At 47.8% G+C, this 22,632-nt stretch overlaps 1 protein-coding gene across 1 annotated transcript in view; it reads right to left on the bottom strand.

Annotated features, from left to right (window-relative positions):
• Nucleotides 1–20,286, bottom strand: part of LOC130111463 (long-chain fatty acid transport protein 2-like) — a 30,195-nt gene extending 9,909 nt beyond the window's left edge. The window contains exons 1-3 of the mRNA XM_056278664.1: nt 19,809–20,286; nt 16,843–17,052; nt 16,476–16,634 (exon numbers count right to left, since the gene is read on the bottom strand). Of these exons, the coding sequence (XP_056134639.1) occupies nt 16,476–16,634; nt 16,843–17,052; nt 19,809–20,286 (847 nt within the window). The remainder of the gene's footprint in view (nt 1–16,475; nt 16,635–16,842; nt 17,053–19,808) is intronic.
• Nucleotides 20,287–22,632: the final 2,346 nt, after the last annotated feature.

Here is a 22,632-nt window from a genome sequence, read left to right as displayed (position 1 = left end):
AGCATACATGCAATGACTGCTGGGATAGGCTCCAGCATCCCCGCGACCCTAAGAGCAGGATAAGCGGTTTGGATACTGGATGGAATGGATGGACATACAACACATAATATATTTTTTTGCGGCTTTCTCTCTACCCTTGAATGAAAAAGGCTGTTTTTAGCAGGTATAACGTTTTTTTCCCCAAACAAAAACTATTTACTGCCCTGGTTGGTTGGTTGCCTGACTGAGCCATGACAAAATGCACAGTGCGTTGTCATTCCCATGGCATACATGAAAGTGCAAGGTACTCTTCCACATCTGCATAGAGACGCGCAAAGTGTTCAATAGAATCCAGTGTCAATCCTCCTGCAGCAGTTTTGAACAACTAGAGGTTTTTTACCTGGCGACGAGAACATAACTGTACACGTCATGACTCCACTGGATACACTCCTTACTTTCTGATGTATGGCCGACTTCCCGGACTTCCAATCGACCTTGTATTTGGACTGTCTGAGAATGAGGAGCCATGTGAGTACACTGAATATGCCCAAACCCTGCAGGACTCTCTGAAGCATCAGAGAGTAAGATGGTGAAGGTGACACATAATTTATGCTGTAATGTTTTATTTTTGAGATGCCTCATCCCTGGTTCAATTTACAAGGTAATATGGGAGTAGCCACTGGGGGCGCTCAGTTTGTTGATGTGCCTGGTTGAACAGCTGTTTGGGCTGCCGTCGTTAGTCGTGGTGGCCATTTTAGGTCACAACGTTTTTGATATGTTAAAGGTAAGATGTTGAAACGGGGTGCTCTGTTAAATCGATCTGCAACCCTATGTTTAAATGGTCATCCATGCAGTTTTATATGTAAATATAGAGATATCGTTTTATGTTTTAGGTTGTTATTTTGTGAAAATTGTTTTGTTTTATGACGTTTGATGCCCATGTGGCTAGCGAACTACTGAGAGCTAACCCGTAAATGCTAGCTAGCTGCTCGTTCTGTGTGGCACCAGGCCTACCGTTAATTTAAAAATAACTTGAAATTAGCGACAACGTTTTTGATATGTTAAAGGGGACGAAAGACAGCCCAGAGAAAATAAATTCTGCACTGCACGGACCAAAGAATGCAGACTCCTGTCCGTTTTCTCCTGACTCCAACCACACCAATCAAACAACACAATGCAAAGGGAGCCAGGGAGGAGGCAAAAATACAGGGCTAGGGAGCCGGCCTGCAGAACCAAGGGCTACGTATATATGATTATATATGTTTTATTTTACTTACGTGTTGTATGTAAGGCCAATCAGGAGTAGGGGGGAAGGGTCGTGGTGAAGGGAGGGGCAAGCGGTTGGAGAGACGGCATTAGAGAGGGCGTCGCAAACGTCAAGTCTTATGGTTTACAAGTTTAATCGCGCGTTATTCGAAGGTGTAAACTATGTGGTGCTGGTGGATGTAAAGTGAAGGTCGGTTAGATGTTACTGCGTCCTTCTCCAGTTCACCCTGACTGTCGTTAGCCAGCTAGTTAGCTAAGCTAGCTAAGCTAGCTCAGAAATAAGGGGGAAAATTGCTGTAGATGCGTATTATGTTCAGTCAATGACCACACCGGGAGCCACATTTATAAGTTTTACTTAACCAACATCAACTCAAAACACTTTTCACCTTGCCGTAATTCACACTGCCCCCCTGCCCTTCTTAAAGGCACAGTAACTGCTTGTGCTTAACCATACAAGTCAGACTCGGGCATAACACTACCGAACCAGATACAACATTTTCTCCCCCCCCACCCCCCTTGAGAAAGTAACATAACATATCCGTCCCTACCCTAGATGTCCCTTAACCATTCGGAACATAGTCCCTGTGCCAGACAGGTGGAACCCTCACCCTCTGAGGGCGAGCGGGGTCTGGCAACGGCAGTGGGTTACCACCTACCCGGTTTGCCTCCGGTCTGGGCTGCCAACTGACAGCAGCAGCTGGGGACAGGGATGATGCAGGGTTTGTTGGGGCTACAACCCTGTGCAGGCGATTTGAGTGCCAACGAGTCCCATCATCCAGTCTGTAGGTAGCCAGTCCCAGCTGGTGAGTCACCTGATGGGGCTCCGACCAGTATGACCACAGCTTGTTCTGGCGGTGGGCGTGTTTGATCCTGACCCAGTCCCCCACAGACAAAGAGGGAGTCTGTATTCGGCAGGAGGCATCGAACCTCTGTTTCATCCGGGCCTGTAAACTTCTGACCTGAGCTCTGGCTTTCTGGAGCCCTGGGCTCTCGTGTGCAGTGGCTGGCTCCGCTCTCAAGCAGTCCAGTGGTTGCTTTAGTTCCCGCTCAATCATGAGCAGAGACGGTGTTGCCCCCTTGGTGGAGTGCTTCGATGCCTGGATGGTCAGGAGAGTTTGGCTGAGTGCAGTGCTGAAGGTTTTCCCTTCCTCCAGACAGGCTCGAATTCCATTCTTGAGAGTTTTGTTCAGTCTTTCCACCCCTCTGTTACTCTCTGGCTGGTACACTGCTGTCCTGATGTGCTTGATGGACCGCAGTGACAGGAACTCTGCTGATGCAAATTGGGGTCCATTGTCCGTCGTGATGATACTGGGCAGGCCCCAGCACCCAAACAGCTTGTCGAGGTGGTCGATGATGGTGTGTGAGGTGATGGAGCCCATTTCGATGGCCTCTGGCCACTTCGAGTGAAGGTCATGCACAGCCAGCAAGTAGCGGGCCCTGTGGAGCTCTCCACAGAGGTCGATCTGGATGTGCTCCCATGGTGAGGACGGCCATGGGGTTGGAGTGAGGGGCGCTGTGGTAGGCTGGCTAGTTTTCCCACTCAGAAGGCAGCAGGTGCAGTTACGCACCAGCTCCTCTGCATCAGAGTCTATGTGAGGCCACCACACGGTGTCTCAGCAGCGCTGCTTCATCTTGACCACCCCCAGATACCCATCATGTGCCATTTGCAGCACTCTGGCCCTTAGAGTCTCTGGTACAATGGCGCAGTGGCCACGGGAGAGGCACACCTCCCCCCAGCAGGAGAGTTCATCGCGGACTTTATGGTAGGGGAGCAGCCTGTCATCCACTTTGGCAGGCCAGCCATCCTGGACGTAGGCATGAAGGGTTGTGTGTGTCTGCTCCTCAGCCAAGGCCTGCTGCAGCTCGGCCAGGGTGATTACTGTGCTGAGGGGCCCATGCAGCATGTGGACACAGTCGTCGTCGTCATCCTCCTCTGGCATTGCCCTTCTTACCTCTTTGGTCAGAGAGATGGCTCGGGACAGGAGGTCGGCCACCATATTGGTACGCCCCGGCATAAACTCGAGTCTGAAGTTGTACTGATTCAGCCTATCCGCCCATCTCAGTAGTCTCATGGGCCAGTGCCCCAAACCTCGGGCCGCCAGCAGAGCCATCAGCGCCTGATGATCTGTGCGGATAGTGAAAGCCCTGCCATACAGGTAGACATGCCAGTGTTCGCATGCCCACAGGCAGGCAAGAGCTTCCCTCTCCCCCACTGAGTACTTATGCTCCACCGGAGTGAGTGCCCGCAAGGCGAAAGCCACTGGACGCTCTACCCCCTCATGGACCTGGGAGAGCACTGCACCAAGTGCCATCCCGGATGCATCACAGGTGACCATGGTGGGCGCAGTCAGGCTGAAATGGGCCAAAGTGGGCGGGGATGTGAGCTGCTGTTTGATGATGGCCACAGCCTCCCGGCATGCTGGGGTCCAGTCCCATACAGCATCCTTCCGTAGCAGCTGGCGCAGGGGGGCCATTGAGTCAGAGTAGTGTGGCATGAAACGGAGATAGTATTCGGCCATCCCCAGAAAAGAGGACAGCTGGGATGGAGACTGTGGGTCCGGCAGGGACAGAATGGCCTCCGTGTGGGACATGATTGGGGTGATACCCCCCTTGGAGAGCCGGAAACCTAGGAATTCGACCTCCTTGGCACTAAACACACACTTCTCAGTGTTCAGTGTGACCCCGTGTTGCTTGACGCGCTGGAAGACCTGTTCCAGGTGAGCATCATGCAGTGTGGCGGAGGGTCCAGGTAGATGGCGACCCCCTGAATGCCAGCTAGGATGAGTGATATTATTTTCTGAAGACAGCTTGGGGCTGATGACAGCCCGAAAGCCATTCGCTTGTATCTTAACACCCCCACATGTGAGACGAAAGCTGTAAGGTCCATGCTGGCCGGTGCCAGGGGACCCTGCAGGTATCCGTGGCATAAATCCATTTTGCTGAAAACTGTGGAGCCATGGAAATGGCTAGTCAGCTCCTCCGCTGTGGGAAATTGGTATTTGTCAGGGATGATGGCTTTGTTGACGTCCGTCAGATCCACATGGAGGCGCAGTCCACCACCCCGCTTCTTGGCTATCATCAGGTTGGAAATCCAGGGTTAGGCATTGACTGGTTCGATGATGTCCTGCTTCACCAGAAAGTGTATCTCCTCTTCCACCCCATCCCGGAGGGCCAGGGGAATGCGTCGTAGTGGCTGGATTACCGGGCGGACCAATGAGTCCACAGTAGGCCGGTGCACAAAGCCAGACATGCAGCCCAGTCCTTCGAACAGTTCTGGGTAATTTTCGGGCTAGGAGGTGGCGACCTGCAGGACACGCAGGCCCACAGCGTCATTCAGTGTAAAGTCGAGGGCATGGAACAAGTCTAGCCCCATGATGTTAGCCCCTTTCTGTGTGATGTAGAACCTGGTTTCAGGGATGTACTGGTGATTATACTCCACGGGAAGGCAGACTACTCCCAAAGTGGCGATGGGGGCGTGGCCGTAGCCCGACAGGGAGTTGGCTGCCGCTTCCAGGGGCACGTGACGGAAAAGCCGGTCATATGTGGATTTGTTCAGGAGTGACACCTTTGCCCCTGTGTCAACAAGGAGCGGTATGTAGGCTCCACCCACAAGGCATGTGCAGTGGCTGAATGAGGCCCGGTGGCTCTGAACTGTGTTGATAGGAACTGCAGCAGCCTGTGAGTCTGCGGGGGAGGGGGGGCACACCAGCGTGCAAAATGATTCATCTTGTTGCAGTTATGACAGCACTTGCCCAAGGCAGGACCAGGGGCGTAACCACGGGTGGGCCTGGCCTGTCACAGGCCCACCCATTTCAAGCCCAGGCCCACCCAATCACGCTGGCTTACAAGCACATAGGCTGGCCCCTTTTACGTACGTAGAACTGCAAAATCTGAGCACGCATACCATCACGCTCTGTATTTTTCACTGCTGCTAACTAGCCAATAGCCAACAGTTAGCCATAATTTATGGAATGGCGAAACAAAGTTCAATCTTCCGCTTTTTTAAAAAGCCACGGATGGAGAGGAGGAAAGCACACCTGCTCCAGCACCGACTGAGCCGCCCAATGAGAGTGAGATACCGCCGGAGAGAACGACTGAGGAGGCTACAGCTTCTCCGTTGCAGGCAGCTTCTCCTCCCCCCTCTGACGACGGTGAGACGATTCCCTTGACCATGCCACCGTCAGATTTGTCTGCTGTGGATGAGCCACCCACGCAGCCTAAATTAGTGTTCCCCGCAACCAACATTTCAGGAAAATTACGTTCTTTTTCCCATAAGTGGTATGAAGAATTTAAGTGGCTTGAATACAGCTCAGCAAGGAACGCTGTTTTCTGTAAAATGTGTAGGCCTTTCCCCGAGCCCCATATGGAAAACACGTTTTTTCGAAGCGGGTTTGTAGATTGGAAGCACCTCCGGCAGGCATGCTCGAAACATCAGGCTAGCAAACCCCATTGTATTGCACTTGGTAAATTTGAGGCTTCGGAATGGACCGTTTTCATTCAGGCACTGCGTCGTAAAGTGGAGAGGGGTCAGTGTTACCCATTCCTCATTGAAGTGCTGGACAGCTGCAACTCTGACGTTTTCCCAAACATTAACAGACTGTTAAGGGCAATGATCACCATTCCCCTGACTTTATGTACTGTTGAAAGACTCTTCTCCACTACAGGCCGTATCAAAACATGTCTAAGATCTTCCATGCTAACTGCACGCCTCAACAATCTATCCCTGTTGTCCTTTGAAAGGGAACTTACTGACTCTTTGGACTATGATGAAATAATCTCGATCTTCAACGCTCGCCCTCGGCGTCTACACATTGTGCTGTAAAACGTGTACTATAGGCCTATAGCTTACATGTTGTATCATGATCTTTTAGACCGAATCGGGCTGTTTTCCTCAGTGATGTTTAAATGGTTGTGCAGAGCCTGGCGAGAATGACTGGGGTGGTATTTGTTTAAGTGGGTTTTTATTAAAGTTTTAGTATGTTTCTTGGTCGCGTACTAAAAACCTGTGTTATGTGTTTACTGCTGCAATGTGTTCGAATTTGCGTCTTGTTTGAAGGATTATTGCTGGAAAATGTTGGCCCACCCATTTTCACTCAGGCCCACCTACAAAAATATTCCTGGTTACGCCACTGGGCAGGACATGATTTGTCCTGAGATACATGCTTTGTGGCGCCACAGTTAGTACAACGCTTGGGCCCAATCTCCCTAGACCCCCTGTCTGCCACTCTTTGCACATCAAACCTGTCACTGTCCATGTCAGCTGCCCCTGCCGTCTCCTGGGCAACAGTAGGTACTTCAAGCGGAGACGCGTTTAAGCAGTGAACTGCCGGTGGCAGTGACGTCACGGGCTGCTGCACAGCGCGAGAGAACGTGTGCGTTTCCATCAGAGCCGTTTCCAACTGCTTCCCAATCACTATAGCGTCAGATGTCATGGAGTCTGACTCGAGTAACAGTCTTTTCCTCAGCTGAGCACAAGACGTTTTCTCTATTAGCTGATCAACTATAAGTCCATCCTCCAAAGCCCCGAAGTCACAATGCTTTGCTAGCCCACGTAAGGCAGAGACGAACTGGCCCACTGACTCACCAGACCTCTGGGCTCTCTGATGAAACTCAAACCGGTGCATGCGTCGGCTCCTTCCTGAATTGAAATGGGACTGTAGTGCGTTGGTAGCCGCAGCGTAGGTGTCATCCGCCACCGAGAGTGTAGTGAAAATACGTTGCCCTCCTGACCGAGGCAGTGCCGCAAGAGCGCACACTTTCTAGCTGCTGCTAAATCCGAATGCCCCAGAGCCAGTAAATAGTCATCAAACGATGATATCCATCGGTCCCAGGGAACAGCTGGGTCACCGGGAACGGGTAGGGAGTGTGGCGGTGGCGATAGAACAAAGCCAGCCATCCTCGTTCGCCAAATATTATGTTCAGTCAATGGCCACACCGGGAGCCACGTTTATAACTTTTACTTAACCAACATCAACTCACTATACTTTTCACCTTGCCGTAATTCACATTGCCCCCTGCCCTTCTTAAAGGCACAGTAACTGCTAGTGCTTAACCATACAAGTCAGACTCGGGCATAACACTACCTAACCAGCTATAACAATATGTAAGGGTAAGAACCGATGAAACAATAAACAAATTCAGGAATGACTTCTTAAAAGAAGAGTGGAAAGGGGTGTATGTAGAAGAGGTAAATGAGAGAGAATGTTCATATGAGACATTTCTAAAAAGCTACGTATCGCTGTATGATTTACATTGTCCAATAATGCCATGTAAACATAAACGTAGCTATAATAAAAAATCTTGGATAACAAAGGGCTTACAAAATGCATGCAAAAAGAAAAATAACTTTACAGAGACTTCATAAGATTTAGAACAAAGACAGCTGAAAAGCAATATAAGGTTTACAAAAATAAGTTGACGATGATATTGAGACAAGCCAAGAAAGAACATTATAATAAAATGTTAAAAGAAAATAAAAACAACATTAAAGGTACTTGGAAAATATTAAACAATGTAATCGGAAATAAATGTGTCTATAGATCTGTCCAATTATTTCAGCAATGACAATAATAAGGTTATAAAAAACATGAACGAAGTGGTAAAGGAATTTCATTCCTTTTTTGTTAAAGTTTGGCCTAATCTTGCAAATTCCATTAAAAAAACATAATAATGGGCAAGTAGAAGGTGGCCGGAATGGGGGGAGTAAAGTTGTACAGTCTATGTTTCTAGGAGAGGTGAGTGAAAATGAAATTAGATCCATTGTAGCAAAATCCAAAAACAAAACTTCAACTGACAGTGGTGGGATTGACATTATTATCGTGAAAAAGACTGTTGACTGCACAATCAAACCTCTAAATTTTATCTTTAATCTTTCTTTTCGCACAGGTATTTTTCCAGAGAGAATGAAAACAGCAAAGGTTATTCCACTTTTTAAAAAGGGAGATAAACACAGTTTTACTAACTATAGACCAGTGTCTTTGCTTTCACAATTCTCCAAGGTGCTTGAAAAACTGTTTGTACAAAAATTAGATGCTTTTCTTGAAAAGAACAAGTTGCTGAGTGAGAGTCAGTATGGCTTTCGGGCAAATCGATCAACATATTTAGCATTAATGAAAATAATGGAAGAGATTACAACAGCAATAGAATAAGACATACACGATAGGTATATTTATTGATTTTAAAAAAAGCATTCGACACAATAGATTATAACATATTAATTGCTAAATTACATACATATGGTGTGAGAAGAGTCGTTCTAACTTGGTTAAGCAGTTATTTAGATAACAGAAAACAATTTGTACAGTTTGCTGGCAATACATCAGAGTGCATGAAGAATGTGGAGTCCCACAAGGCTCGGTGTTGGAGCCGAAACTTTTCATTTTGTATATCAATGACATATGTGAAGTGTCAAAAATACTGTAGTTTGTTCTGTTTGCAGATGACACTAATTTTTTTAGTGTCAGTTTAGTGTCAAGTATAGCAGAAATTATTGTAAATTAAATTGTCAAACTGAAAAGATGGTTTGATGAAAATAAGTTATCATTAAATTTGAGCAAAACTAAGTTTATGGAAAATGTTTTACTGTCTATAGATGGAGTTGATATTGAAAGAGTATCTGAGTTTAGATTCTTGGGTGTAATAATGGATGAAAAACTGACATGGAAATCTCATATAGCATATGTAAAAACAAAGGTATCGAAGAATATTTCTGTTTTGAACAAAGCAAAGTACTTGTTAAATCACAAGTTAATGCGAATTCTGTACTGTTCACTTATTTTGCCATATTTTAGTTACTGTGTGGAGGTGTGGGGCAACACGTACATATATGAGCAACATAAAGCCATTGTTTATATTACAGAAAAGAGCAGTAAGAATTATCCATAAAGTGGATCCAAGAGAACACACAAACGGACTGTTTATTAAGTCAGGATTAATGAAACTTAAAGATTTAGTTTACCCTCTTCTTTTCTTACTTATTTGGACTGGTTTTCATTGAGAAATGACTGGAGTTGTGGTTAAGCAGGGTATATAAGAGGACGTCACCGTCAGGTGCGTGTGCGTCTCCTGGAGTTTGTTAATGGCGGGAGGTTGCCTAAACGCCTCAGGATACGCCACTTTGAGAACGCGGTGCAGGTCCACACCATTCCAGCTTTGAAGGACTTTGAAGAAAACCAAGTCTCGTTTATTTTTTTGAAGATGCATCCACCATCAACCTAAACTGAGCTAAACTACCAAGACAGTGTCCGCCTCTTACGGAAGCTCAGACCCACGCGGCCGAGGCCTTGTCGGAGGGACCTGCTTACTACTAGCTGTTATGTACACCACGACAGCGCTGCATTTGATTTGGTGCTGTTCTATTGCGCTGGGATCGATTGGTGATGCCTGCGGGCTCTGGGTTGTTTGATCGGGTCTGCCTGTGATGCTGTGTCAGTCTAAATAAAGAATGCAACGTAGCGGTTGTGTCGAGCGACAGCGCTGTGTCCTGACGTGATTTCTAAATACAATATTGGCGACGAGGATGGCTGATATCTCTCTCCCACCACCTGCCCCCTTCCTGGCATTTCCTGGCGAGCCTCCGGTACCATGGACTCGCTGGCTACATAGTTTTGAAAATTACATCATCGCCTCAGGGCTCGACGACGTGAGCCAGCCTAGGAAGACGGCGTTGTTGCTACACTGCTTGGGAGCAGAGGGTCATCGTGTGCTCGGGACTCTGGGGAACGTCACAAACTTTGACGAAGCTGTGGGACTTATGAGCACCCATTTCGCTGCTCCACAGAGTGCCCTCCTTCGGCGATTTATATTCCGTCAGCGACACCAACTGCCTGGTGAGTCTGTGCAGCAGTATGTAGCTAATTTGCGAGAGCTAGCTAGCTCATGCAAGTTTGGCGCGCTTCAGGACGAGATAGTTCGCGATCAGCTAATCGAACACACCAATAACGCAAAGGTGCGTGAGACTCTCCTGCTGGAAAAAGGCGATCTGCTGCTGTCCAGAGCAATTACCATCGCACTACAGGTTGAGGGAGCAGCTGAGTGTGCTGCTATGCTACATACACAGCAAGTGGCCACCTCCAGTCAAGCTGCCAACGATTCCTCCCTCTACTCACGGCTGCCCCCGGGACGCAACCCAGCCAGAGCGAGGCGGGCGCCGACTCCACTGGGGACGTCTTGCAACTGCAACAACGGCGTTCTCGGCCCCGCCCTCAACAGTCCTGTGGTAACTGTGGGTCTCGGTCTCATGTTTCAAGGGCTCAGAACTGCCCTGCCCGTGGCCAGACATGCCGTAGCTGCGGTAAGCAAAATCACTTTGCCAACGTCTGTCGATCTTCCCCGGCTGGGTCAGAGGGCCACACCCCCCAGTCTTCAACCGCCGTCATTCACAAGGTGAGCTCTGGGCCAGTGTCATTCAAATCATGCACAGTCAACATTAATGATGTGTGCATCCCCCTGCTGTTGGACCCTGGTGCAGGTGTGTCTCTCCTGAATGTTGATACTTACAGTCAATTTTTCGGTTCACTGCCACTGTCCGCACCCTCAGCTGTCCTCTGTGGGTGTGGTGACTCCAAAATCGATCTGGTTGGCTCTCTCCAAGTGACTGTCCGCTATGGAACCAAGCTGGTGCCCAATGCAGTTTTTCATGTGGCACGCCATGGGGCCAATCTGATGGGCCTGGACCTGTTCTCCGCTCTGGGGTTCTCCCTCTTAGACACAAGGGGGGCAGCAATCCTGACTGTTGCCACACCTTGGCAGCAGAAGTGGCCATCGCTGTTTATGGGGCTGGGCTGCCTCTCCGCCTTCGCCCATCAACCTCTCCTCAACCCTGCTGTGAAATCTGTCATCCAACCACTGCGCCGCATCCCGTTGGCTGTCCATGATGGGGTCTCCGCCGAGCTGCAACAACTGCTGGAAGCTGGCATCATTGAACCGGTGGACGCGTCACCTTGGGTCTCAAACCTCGTGGTGGCTAAGAAGAAGTCGGGGGGCCTGCGTGTCTGCGTCGATCTACGTGCAGTAAATAAGGCAGTGGTCCCTGATAAGTATCCACTGCCCACCTCAGAAGAACTCACTGCTCAGTTCTATGGCTCTGAGGTGTTCTCCAAGCTCGACCTCAGACAGGGGTACTTACAGGTGCCCCTCCACCCCAGCAGCCGAAACCTCACAGCCTTTGTGACACATGCAGGAGTGTTTCGCTACACCAGGATGCCCAGGTCGCCTCCTTCCTGGGTATGACAAGTTACTACCTGAGGTTTCTTCCCCAGTACTCTGCGACCACAGCCCCCCTGCGCCAGCTGCTGCTGCGTAAGGACGAGCCATGGGTGTGGTCAAAGGCATGCAGTGACGCTGTGCGTGATCTCAAGACTCAACTGACTTCACCACCAGTGTTGGCTCACTTCGACATCTCCAGCTCCACCTTTGTGACCTCTGACGCATCAGCCACAGCGATAGGGGCTGTGCTGTGTCAAACCCAGAACGGTGTGGAGAAGCCCATCGCCTTCGCCTCCCGTGCCCTCAACCTGACCGAGCAGCGGTACTCCGTGGGTGAGCGTGAGGCGTTAGCCTGTATCTGGGCTTGTGAAAGGTGGCACCTCTACCTCTATGGCCGCTCCTTCACCCTCAGGACAGATCACCAGGCCCTGACAGTGCTGCTGTCCACATCTAGGACAGGCCACAAACCCCTGAGGTTGCACCGCTGGTCTGACCGCCTCCGCCAGTACAACTTCAGCCTGCAGTTCACCCCAGGCAGAGACAATGTTGTCGCCGACCTGCTCTCTCGCTCTGTCTCCACCCCAGCTCCACAGACGGACACTGACTGTGTGGAAAAGGACATTGTCCAAATGCTACACACACCCCTTCAGGCCACTGTCTCTCTGCAGAAGCTGAGGGCAGCCTCCGAACAGGACCCTGTCCTCTCCCAGCTCCGCACCTACATCCAGGACGGCTGGCCTCACAAGGTCCCAGAGGAGCTGGCTGCGTTCGCCCGAGTCAGACAGGAGCTCTCCTGCTGGAACGACACCTGCGTGGCACGTGGGTTTTGCACAGTGGTCCCAGCTGCTCTCCGTGCACCTGTTTTGAATACGGCGCATGAAGGCCACCTGGGCATTAAGATCTGGAACAGCGCTGCCGAGACCTGGTGTGGTGGCCGGGGATAGACAGAGATATTGAGGCTCTGGTGAAGGACTGTTCTGCCTGCCTTGTGAGTGGCAAGACTGGCCACCAGGCTCCCCCACCCCTGCAACCTCTCGCCTGGCCCTCTCAGCCCTGGGAACACCTGCAGTTGGACATTTGTGGTGAGATCCATGGAGTTCCCCACCACCAACGCTTCATGGTGGTCGCCTACGATCTACACTCAAAATGGCCTGAACTCACCACTTCCGGCACTGTGACCTCACAGATCATCATCGACTTCCTGGACTCTCTTTTCTCTTGCTGGGGCCTCCCAAAGACCATCACCACTGACAACGGCCCTCAGCTGGTCTCTGCTGAGTTCGCTGCTTATCTCGAAAGCAAGGGCATCCGTCATATACGCACTGCGTACTACCACCCCCAGGCCAATGGCGGCGTTGAACGTTTCCACCAGTCACTGAAGAACGGCCTCAGAGCACACATGGCCCAAGGGTGCTCTTTCACGCAGGCCATCCGTCACACACTGCTGCACTATCGGGCCACACAGCACTCAACCACAGGCGTCTCCCCAGCCTCTCTCATGCTAGGCCGGGAACTGTGCATGCCCCTTGACAGGCTCCGCCCCTCCACACCCCAGGCACCTCCCTCTGGGGTCAGAGCCTCAGTCACTCGTCAGCAGACGCGGATGAAGCAACGGTTTGACCAGTCAAAACGAACCAGGGTGCCAGACATCAATGTGTCAGACTGGGTCAGGGTCCGCAGGCCCCACAGGGACAATAAAATGGCTTCATACTGGTCCTCTCCTCTCCAAGTCACCCGTCAGCTGGGCCCAGCCACTTACCTCCTCAGCGATGGCACTCGGTGGCACTCCAGTCGTCTACGGAAGGTGTCAGCTCCGCCACACACAGCTGGTGACACAACCTTAGCCATTCCCTCAGCATGGCGAGACGCCCCGGGGCTTCATGCAGCTCCTACACGGGCCCCAGACATTCCTGGGCCTCAGCTTCCCCTGCCTTCTCCCTTCCCACCTCGGCCTGCCCAGCCTCAGGCCGCCCCGCGACCTGTTCGCACACGTTTACGCCCTGGCCACCTAGAGGACTTTGTGTCAACCTTTCATGTTTGAAATCCTGCCGGTGGGGGGGGGGAATGTTATGTCTGCACACATCGACAGCGCTGCATTTGATTTGGTGCTGTTCTATTGTGCTGGGATCGATTGGTGATGCCTGCGGGCTCTGGGTTGTTTGATCGGGTCTGCCTGTGATGCTGTGTCAGTCTAAATAAAGAATGCAACGTAGCGGTTGTGTCGAGCGACAGCGCTGTGTCCTGACGTGATTTCTAAATACAATACTAGCCTGCTACCTCGGTAAGCTAGCCCACCTCCGCTATTTCTCTCGTCTTGGAATCGGCCCTTCTTCTGGTTTTTCCTCATTTCCATCTTCTCTACACACTCCAGGTTAGGACTAGTGTTGCGAGTTTAACCCTTAACCCCAAGACCCGACTAGTGTGTAAGATAATTTGGGGTGCTCGTCCGCGATTTAGTTGAAGATTAAATGCATATTAATGTTTGATCAAACCGGTTAGCGATTAGACGTCAGTAGCGAGTTACATCCAAGCATTCTGTTTGTGAGAAGAGGCACAAATGAGTTGGATTCAGCTCGGGAAAAGCCGTATGTTGCTAGGTTTAGAAGTAGGCCACGGACATACAGTTACGTGCAGAATAGCTGCACGGTGCTAACTTCTCACTTTAAAACAGATGGTTGTGTATGTATGTAAAACTAAGCTAGCTAGAAGGGAAGTTAGTGAATGCATGTATCGTGTGTGTTGAAGTTAAAAACAGGGATATAGGTCTACAGGTTGATATCGGGTTGGTTTGTCGTGTTAGCTGATAGCTACTTGACAAATGGTGGCAGGTGTTTTGCTGGTGTGTACGTGTATCGGTTTTGGGTCTTCGAGTAACGTCGTGAGTTCTCTGTGTGCGGTCTGTCCATAATGTAACGATCACGGATGAATAGGCTCGGGCCCTTGGCTAACGGGTCGGACCCTTTAGTCAACTGGTTAACGTTGTCGCTTGCGGAGTGGGAGACACGGGTTCGCGTCCCGGCCGCGGCAGTTCCTGTGGTTGCCTCCCGAATTTGCTACAATATCAATTTCTGGGAATATTTCGATTTATGAATTAACTCTTGTTGCAGGTTATATGTTTTGTCGGTAAGGCTATTTGGTAATAGTTACCTTAGAGGTAATTTTGTGAGAGTCTTGTCTCTTTTGGTTAGCCTAACTTTTGAGAGCATTTGATAACGATAACCATGGCAACTTCAATGTAGAGGAGTATTGTGGGAGTGATTTTGGGCGCAAGGATTTGCGTAAGCTTAAAAAGGAAGATTTGCTTTCAGTAGTGCAATATTGTGAGGTAGACGTCACTCCAGAGACGAAAAAGCCAACGATTGTGGAGACCCTGATTTCAGTGTTACACCTAAAAGATCACGTACATGAACGAGCAGAGCGAGAGAGAGACGGGAAGGGAGTTACGGACGGAAGAGCTGTGAGTGCGGGGCGCGCCGCGCTCTCAACCTCCATTATGCCTCCTCCACCAACTGGTCCATGCTAGCACACCTTGTGTTGTGCTGTGTGTGTTGTTTGGTCACGAGTTGTAGCTGGTTCACCTGCGGGTCGAACGCAGCTACGTTATTTGGCGTGGGTCGCCACAGTGACCGTGTTGTGTGTGCTATTTTGTGTTGTCTGTCAGTAACTTGTTGTGGTTGAGGGCCACTTTGTAGGTGACCATGTGTTGGTGGGAAGGTGCTGGCCATTTTTGGGTCGCATTTTGGATGTAGCGGAGCTACTTGTGGTGATCCATTGTTGTGGCTAAGGTGCTCCACCTTTTTGTTTGGTCACATGTTACTGTCATGTTATGTAGCACATTGTCTGGTTTTTTTGTGGTTCTTGTGGGGGTTTTGTTAACAAGCCTTTAGGGGCTTGTTGTTATGGTTGGAGGTGTTAGGGCCACGGCCGTGTCCGTGTGGTTTTGTTTTGTTCCCCACTGTATCTAGCTCTGGCTCTGCATTCGGATGTCCGCCGGGTGCTCCTCATCACCCGGTCAACGGATCAGCCAATTTCCGTTAGCTGTACATAGTCTTGTTGTTTTAGGAAAGAGAAAATAATATAAACAGGATAAAACAAAAAGAAAAAAAAACAAATAGGTTGAAACCAGATTTTTTTTTTGTAAGGGGGGAGGAATGTTAGAAGTTATGGGGGTTATAGCTGCCTTTTCCCCCTCTTCTTTTCTTAATTATTTGGACTGGTTTTCATTGAGAAACGACTGGAGGTGTGGTTAAGCAGGGTATATAAGAGGACGTCACCGTCAGGTGCGTGTGCATCTCCTGGAGTTTGTTAATGGCGGGAGGTTGCTTAACGCCTCAGGATGCGCCACTTTGAGAACGCGGTGCAAGTTCACACCATTCCAGCTTTGAAGGACTTTGAAGAAAACCAAGTCTCGTTTATTTTTTTGAGGATCCATCAACCTAAACTGAACTAAACTACCAAGACAGTGTCCGCCGCTTACGAAAGCCCAGACCCACGCGGCCGAGGCCTTGTTGGAGGGACCTGCTAACTGCTAGCCTGCTACCTCGGTAAGCTAGCCCACCTCCGCTATTTCTCTCGTCTTGGAAATCAGTCCTCCTTCTTGTTTTTTCCTCGTTTCCATCTTTTCTACACACCCCAGGTTAGGACTAGTGTTGCGAGTTTAACCCTTAACTCCTAGACCCGACTAGTCCGTAACAATAGTCCCTCTAATACCTTATTCCTTCTAGAGATAGTGCTTCTCAACAACATGAACAATACTGGTAATAATTAACCCAAAGTTTTTGAACTCTCAAATTTCGAAATACAGACTGTTCAAAGTAGAGCCCCACCACCTTGTACCCAGTGCCCTGTGATTATACCTGCCTTTTTAACATCTATTAGACTCAGCCTAATCATACAAACATGATCTCTGTTTTGTCAATCTGCACTGTCAGATTGAAAAACAACAAAATTGCTAGATTTGATCAAATTAATAGACAAAATTGATAGATTAAAAAGAAAATTTCCGTGCATGCTCAGAGCTTTACCTTTCTCGATTGCTCCACAGAGTCCTACCATGAAGCCAGTAGTGTGGTAGAGGGGCAGGCATACGTAAATGACATCATCTGAACGTGTACCAATATTAGACAGCGGAAAGGAGAACTTCCACACCCTCTCATAGTTAATTACTGCTGCCTTGGGAAGTCCTACAATGTAAATTATCATAAGAAACTGTGGTAAAACTTACATTGTTTTACATAATGTCAATGCCGTATCACATGGTGTAGCTCAACACATGAGGGAATATGTGTAAAATTTGCACAAATTCAAATTCATTCCTAAACTCAAAAGGCTTCAAATACTTCATAGATAAAAGTTGGAGTTAAAATGTCGGATTGTGCATGTTACGTTTACCGGTGGTTCCTGAGGTGTAAATGTAAAGTGCAGGGCTCTTGAAAGTGATGTTGGCTCGAAGCTGAGGTGACAGAGGTTGATCTGAAGCCAGCTTGATCTTGTCAGAGAGACTCTCAATACCCTCTTTGTCACATTTTTCACTGAGGATAAACACATGGATACCCTGCTCCTGCAAGGAGGGCAACACCTCCTCCACAGCATCCTGTAACTCTTGAGAGAGAGAGAGAGAGAGAGAGAGAGAGAGAGAGAGAGAGAGAGAGAGAGAGAGAGAGAGAGAGAGAGAGAGAGAGAGAGAGAGAGAGAGGCAAAAATAAGTAGAAAAGAGATGAGGCAGGGGTATAATAAGTAAAGACTGTGTTAAGGGAAGTTTTGTTGTCTTGCATTGCAAAAAAAAGCCAATCCCAGAAAGTTGAATGAATTCATCACTCATCTAAATGACTTCGTCAGTCTCAGCTGACTGCAGGTATCCCCAACCTTATAAAAAGCACAGTTGCATAACGACTGAAACCAACAATCTGAAACAGGTTTCATATGCATATTGCTGTGACCATTAATTAGAGTTACAATGGCCATACTATCAATCAATCAATCAATCAATCAATCAATCAATCAAGTTGCATTTTACTATCCACAGAGGATTGGGGAATGGTTGTAATCACAGCACTGTAAGATGGTGACAGATGTACTCTTAGCCTCTTCACAGATGGCCTCTTTGACTCCCCGTTCTCCCCATCAAGGATGTGCACATCCTCATCCTTGAAAGCATGGCCCATGGCCACTGGCCATGCTTTCAAGGATGGGTGTAGACTGCTGAGTCCTGCCTGGCGTGTTAGTTCTCCTGTGTTGTGCCATCTTCTTGGCCAGCATCTGTTTGGTTTCCCTGATGTACATGTCACGGCATCCTCCCGGCACTTAACAGCATACACTATATTGCTCTGTTTGTATATACAGAGTATATACAAACAGAGAAATATAGTGTATATACTAGTGTATATACTCTGTATATACAATCCATAGTTTGTAATACTCCAGTGCATCTGAAAAATTATATAATTTTGACTGATTTAGTGACTTCTTGGATAAACTACCTTATTTCCCCCTCGAAAATCACCCTGGTGAGAAATTCGTTGCAAATGGAGTTTTAAAAGATAAAATCTGCACATATCTGGGGAGATAATGTAACTCACTCTGTAACTCATAATGTAACTCATTGATATAATGTAACTCATTGACAACTCAAAGTGCTTTAAATGTCTGCCCTTAGTCTGCCAGGTTGTGTTTGTGGAGTTTTCTTCATCATGCAGGTTAATCTGGCTGTTAACTCTGGACACCTGAGTAAAGCATGGCTCTGCTATTCAAAGGCAGCAGGCTCTGACCTAAGGGAAGACCTCTTCAGCCTCCTTTATTGTCACAATTGGTTATTTTGTTTTACATGTACAACACTGACAGCACATGATGTTACCCATCAAAACACTGCTTTCACTGCTCATCACAATGACTTACACACTGATCACCCTTACCTACTTTAATTAAGTAGCTTAATGTTAAATATTTGGTTAACTTGCATTATCATATGTCATTTCCCTCTTTACTCTGCCTCCTATACCCAAATCTGCAACCACTGAAATACGTGACTATGTAATTGTCCTGTCCTGAACACACAGTAAGTGTACAAGCCTCCATCTCGTCACTGGATGGCGTTTTCTAAGGGACAACCACCTTCCTGGATAGTTACCCTGACCACATCAAATCCATACTTGAATTTGACCACAACAAACCCACACCTCATTTCAAACAGGGGGTAGGAGGACTTGGAGGTGTCGGTGAATCTGCTGGTCAGTTCTTTTGGACTGATCCCCAGTTTTTGTGTAGCTCAACCATGGTCACAATTGCGATGGTCACAGATTTGGGGTAAGACCCAGTTGTGATCCAATACATTGGTAATAAACAAAAGTATCTCAGTGAATGGTAAATGGACTGTGTTTATGTAGTGCTTTCCTTGTCTACCGACCACTCAAAGTGCTTTTACAATGTATGCCTCACATTCACACATTAATGGTGGAGGCTGCCATGCATGCAAGGCATCAACCTGCTCATCAGGAGCAGTTAAGGGGTCCATGTCTTCTTCAAGGACACTTCGAGACACTTACTGGTGTACAAGGATCAAACCTGGAACCTTTACGACCCGTTCAACCTGCTGAGTCATGCCGCCCCAGTGTTTGTTTGCCTGTTTTTCAATATTGTTCAGCACTAGTGTCTGGACAGTATACAGGAATAGCCTATGTGATCAAAGTGCACTGTTACATGCACATGCTACAGTAAGAGAGAGAAAACCCTTTGGTCCTCAACATCATACTGTCTAAACATCCTGAGAGTCAAGTCCAATAACCTCCCTTCTGTGTAGTCAAGTCCAGTCAATTTTATTTATAGCCCAGTATCATAAATTACAAATTTGCCTCAAGGGGCTTTCAGCAACACAACATCCTGTCGTTAGACCCTCGCATCGGATAAGGACAAACTCCCTAAAAAAATTTTTTTAAAAACTTTAACAGGGAGAAGAAAAAAAAGCTATATATATGAAAAAATATGTATTGGAAGTAGGGAATTTGGTTACATTTAACATGACAATCACACTGTGATCCACTGAGTCCCTCTCCGTCTTTAAGTTGAAGATAGACCCAGCTCTTTCACCAACACCTCCACACCTGATGGCATTAAAAATACAAAAAAAATAAAAATCACTTCTATGAACCCTATGCATTGCCTTTGTGCACTGCCTGTTGACACCTATGTCCTATCGCACTTGAACCTAGTTTTTTGGCACTTACTTGCGTTGTTATCTCCTGACTAGATCCTTGCCTGTGTTGTATTAATTCTTAGATGTATACGTCGCTTTGGATAAAAGCGTCTGCTAAATGACATTGTGACATTGTCCGATGACTCCTGGCCTCCTCCTAGCACCTTACCAGCAGCGGCAACGAGGACTTTGGCGTCGCAGCAGGAGAAGCAGTGCAGCAGAGATTTGGATCTGATGTTGGAGTTGAGCAGGGCGGCTGTGCATCCCAACTTGGCGATGCCGAGCCACATCCAGATAAAGAACGGCTCGTTGCCAAGGAGGAGAGCCACACTGTCCCCTGCTTTCACACCGGCATGCGTTTGCAAAGCCCGGGCCACTTTGTTGCTTTGCTCATCGGCGTCTCCGTACGTGTAGGTGCTATTCTCAAACACGATGAACGGCTTCTGCGGACGCGCCGCCACTCTATCTAGAAAGCGATCCAAAATGCTGTAAAACGGTTTGCGCTTTGCGTATCTGGACAGTCTTAAACCGATGTGAATGCAAACGAAAGCGAACCTTATATCTGCAAAAAAGTTCGGATTCTTTGCGTAAAGCAACAACGGCAAAAATGCCATACCTGCAAACAGGGTATACAGAATAAGCATCATGACTTCGACAAATTGTTTAATCCAGTCGTAACACACGAATGGCTGTATACAGACGTCCGTCTAACCTTAAGTACAGTAGTTACACGGTTGGCCTTTAATCTTGTATAGACTCTCAGCGTCCCCTGCAGCCCGGTGGGTGTAGACTGGGGAAAAAACAAAACAAACCAAAAACAGCCCTAACTTTTCACTACCGTGCATGCTGGTCTGATTCCGTATGAGGTTCACCTGTCTTCTTCAGAGAGGCCTAGATTTAACTTTTCATTACATCGATTGAGTCATTATATGGACAATATCCTATCTTGCTTACATAATTAACGCCAAGATTGAAGTAATGACACATCCGCTGCCCTAAAAGGCTTTCCAAACTAAACCAAAAAGATTATTGTTATTATTACTATTGTTGTTGTCATTGTTATTTTTTGTTGTTGTAGAATCACAACAATGTGCATGATAGACAGCATCGAAGACCATTATACCAATAAATAAATAAATCTTTGTTTGGTAACTTTTTTCTTTATTCAGAAAAGTGCGAAACAGAAACATTAAATATCATACACCATACATTTTCTTTTCACATCACCCTGCCTCCATATATAGCACACATACAAATTAAGGTTGTGCGATCGGAGAGAACTAACAATCGCCACCCCCCCCCCCCCCCACACACACACACACACACACACACCCTCAACCCGGATCTCTCCCCTCGAAAACAACGAAGACAAAAGATTAAGGTCGATCACCTTGCATCTTCTCTTTAATTTGTAAGCCGTATCGCACACTCGGAGAGTTTTAAGGCTGGCCCCAGGCATTCAGGCCACCGACCACGCCGTCAGGACAAATTCGAGGAGAGAGTTGGCCCACTGTTGCAAAGCCAAGGAATGTGGTGGTTGCCACCTCAAGGCCAACATTTTCTTGGCTGCGTGAGACCAGCCCATACAATGCGTCTTTGCTGCAAAGACAAATCTAATGAGGAGTAATCGTTACTGGCGCGTAGCCGTGGGTGGGCCTGGGCCCATCCACTTGGCACTCAGGCCCAACCAATCAGAAGGCTCTCTTTTTTTGCTGGATCGTCCAGTGAATTGCAGTCAGTGAACACTTTCAATTATGTGATTACGCGACCAATAAAAATTAAGCAATTCTCGTTTCTTACGTATTGCTTACCATATGATGATGATTGGTCAGATTTTTTTTAAGTGGCAGCACATTTCGCAAATGCCAGATTATCAGCAGCCCCTCCTCTTTCACTCTGTACAGCCAGCGCGTTTCACAGAGGAACAGAAGCCTACTTTCAGCTTGCTAGCTGCTTGTAATGTAGGTTAAGATAGAAATCATGGCGAAACAAAACACTTTGCTCAAGTTTGTCACAAAAAGATGAGGAGCAGGAGGGAGAGAATTCAGCTCAAGTTCAGGCATCATTCTCAACTCACCGCCCACACCAAGCCCAGTCACTCCTGCTGTAATCATCAAAAGTAAGCTAATTTACAATTTCGGACTGTAGTTTGCCTATTGGATGTACAATTGGATTTTACGTTGATGTTGCTGCGTCTCACATCACACATACAGATATGTGATGATAAGAGGCAGAAAATACAATAATAAATACTGATCGTGCAACCCAACAAAATGATCTCATTTCTCTCCCTCGCTCTTCTCTCGCTCTCTCTCCCCCTCGGTTGTGCAAGTTTACACTTCACAAGAGCTAGCTCAAAGTTCAATTCACACAGATTAAAATGAAAGTTCATGTTCCTAGTTCAAAGTTTACAGTCCAAATACATGAATCAGATCCTGTTAATGTCTTCTGTTTTTTGTTAATGTCCTACTCAGATGGTCAGATGCTTCAACTCGCTGTGTCGTTTCGAATTCGTTGCCGATATGGCTGACAGTCGGACTTGTTTTTCTCAGACCCGGCGGGCACAATTTGCATAAAAATGTGACATTTTTGTCCGTTGGACTCTGTACTGATTTGTCCATGAAACTCCTTCAAATATTCATATTGTAGCGGACTCCATCCATCCATCCATTATCTGAACCGCGTATCCTGCTCTCGGGGTCGCGGGGATGCTGGAGCCTATCCCAGCAGTCATTGGACGGTAGGCGGGAGACACCCTGGACAGGCCGAAAGTGGTTCCGGGTTGACAGCGTGTGCTACGAGGATGATTGTTTGGGGCAGCGCCATGTTGCTCGGGCTGTTGGTTTTGTGAAAAGAAATAAAAGACACACGCGTTCGTGTAGTCAATGAGAAAAATTGTCCGTCCCTACTTTCCTGCAATTTCTACATTGGTGCCCCCGACGTGATGTCTGCTGGACGTTTCCAGAGACAACTCTCCGTGAACATGACGACTA

Source organism: Lampris incognitus, chromosome 4 (assembly GCF_029633865.1).
Source record: "Lampris incognitus isolate fLamInc1 chromosome 4, fLamInc1.hap2, whole genome shotgun sequence".
Lineage (NCBI taxonomy): Eukaryota > Metazoa > Chordata > Actinopteri > Lampriformes > Lampridae > Lampris > Lampris incognitus.
This window is presented reverse-complemented; position numbering and strand designations above follow the sequence as displayed.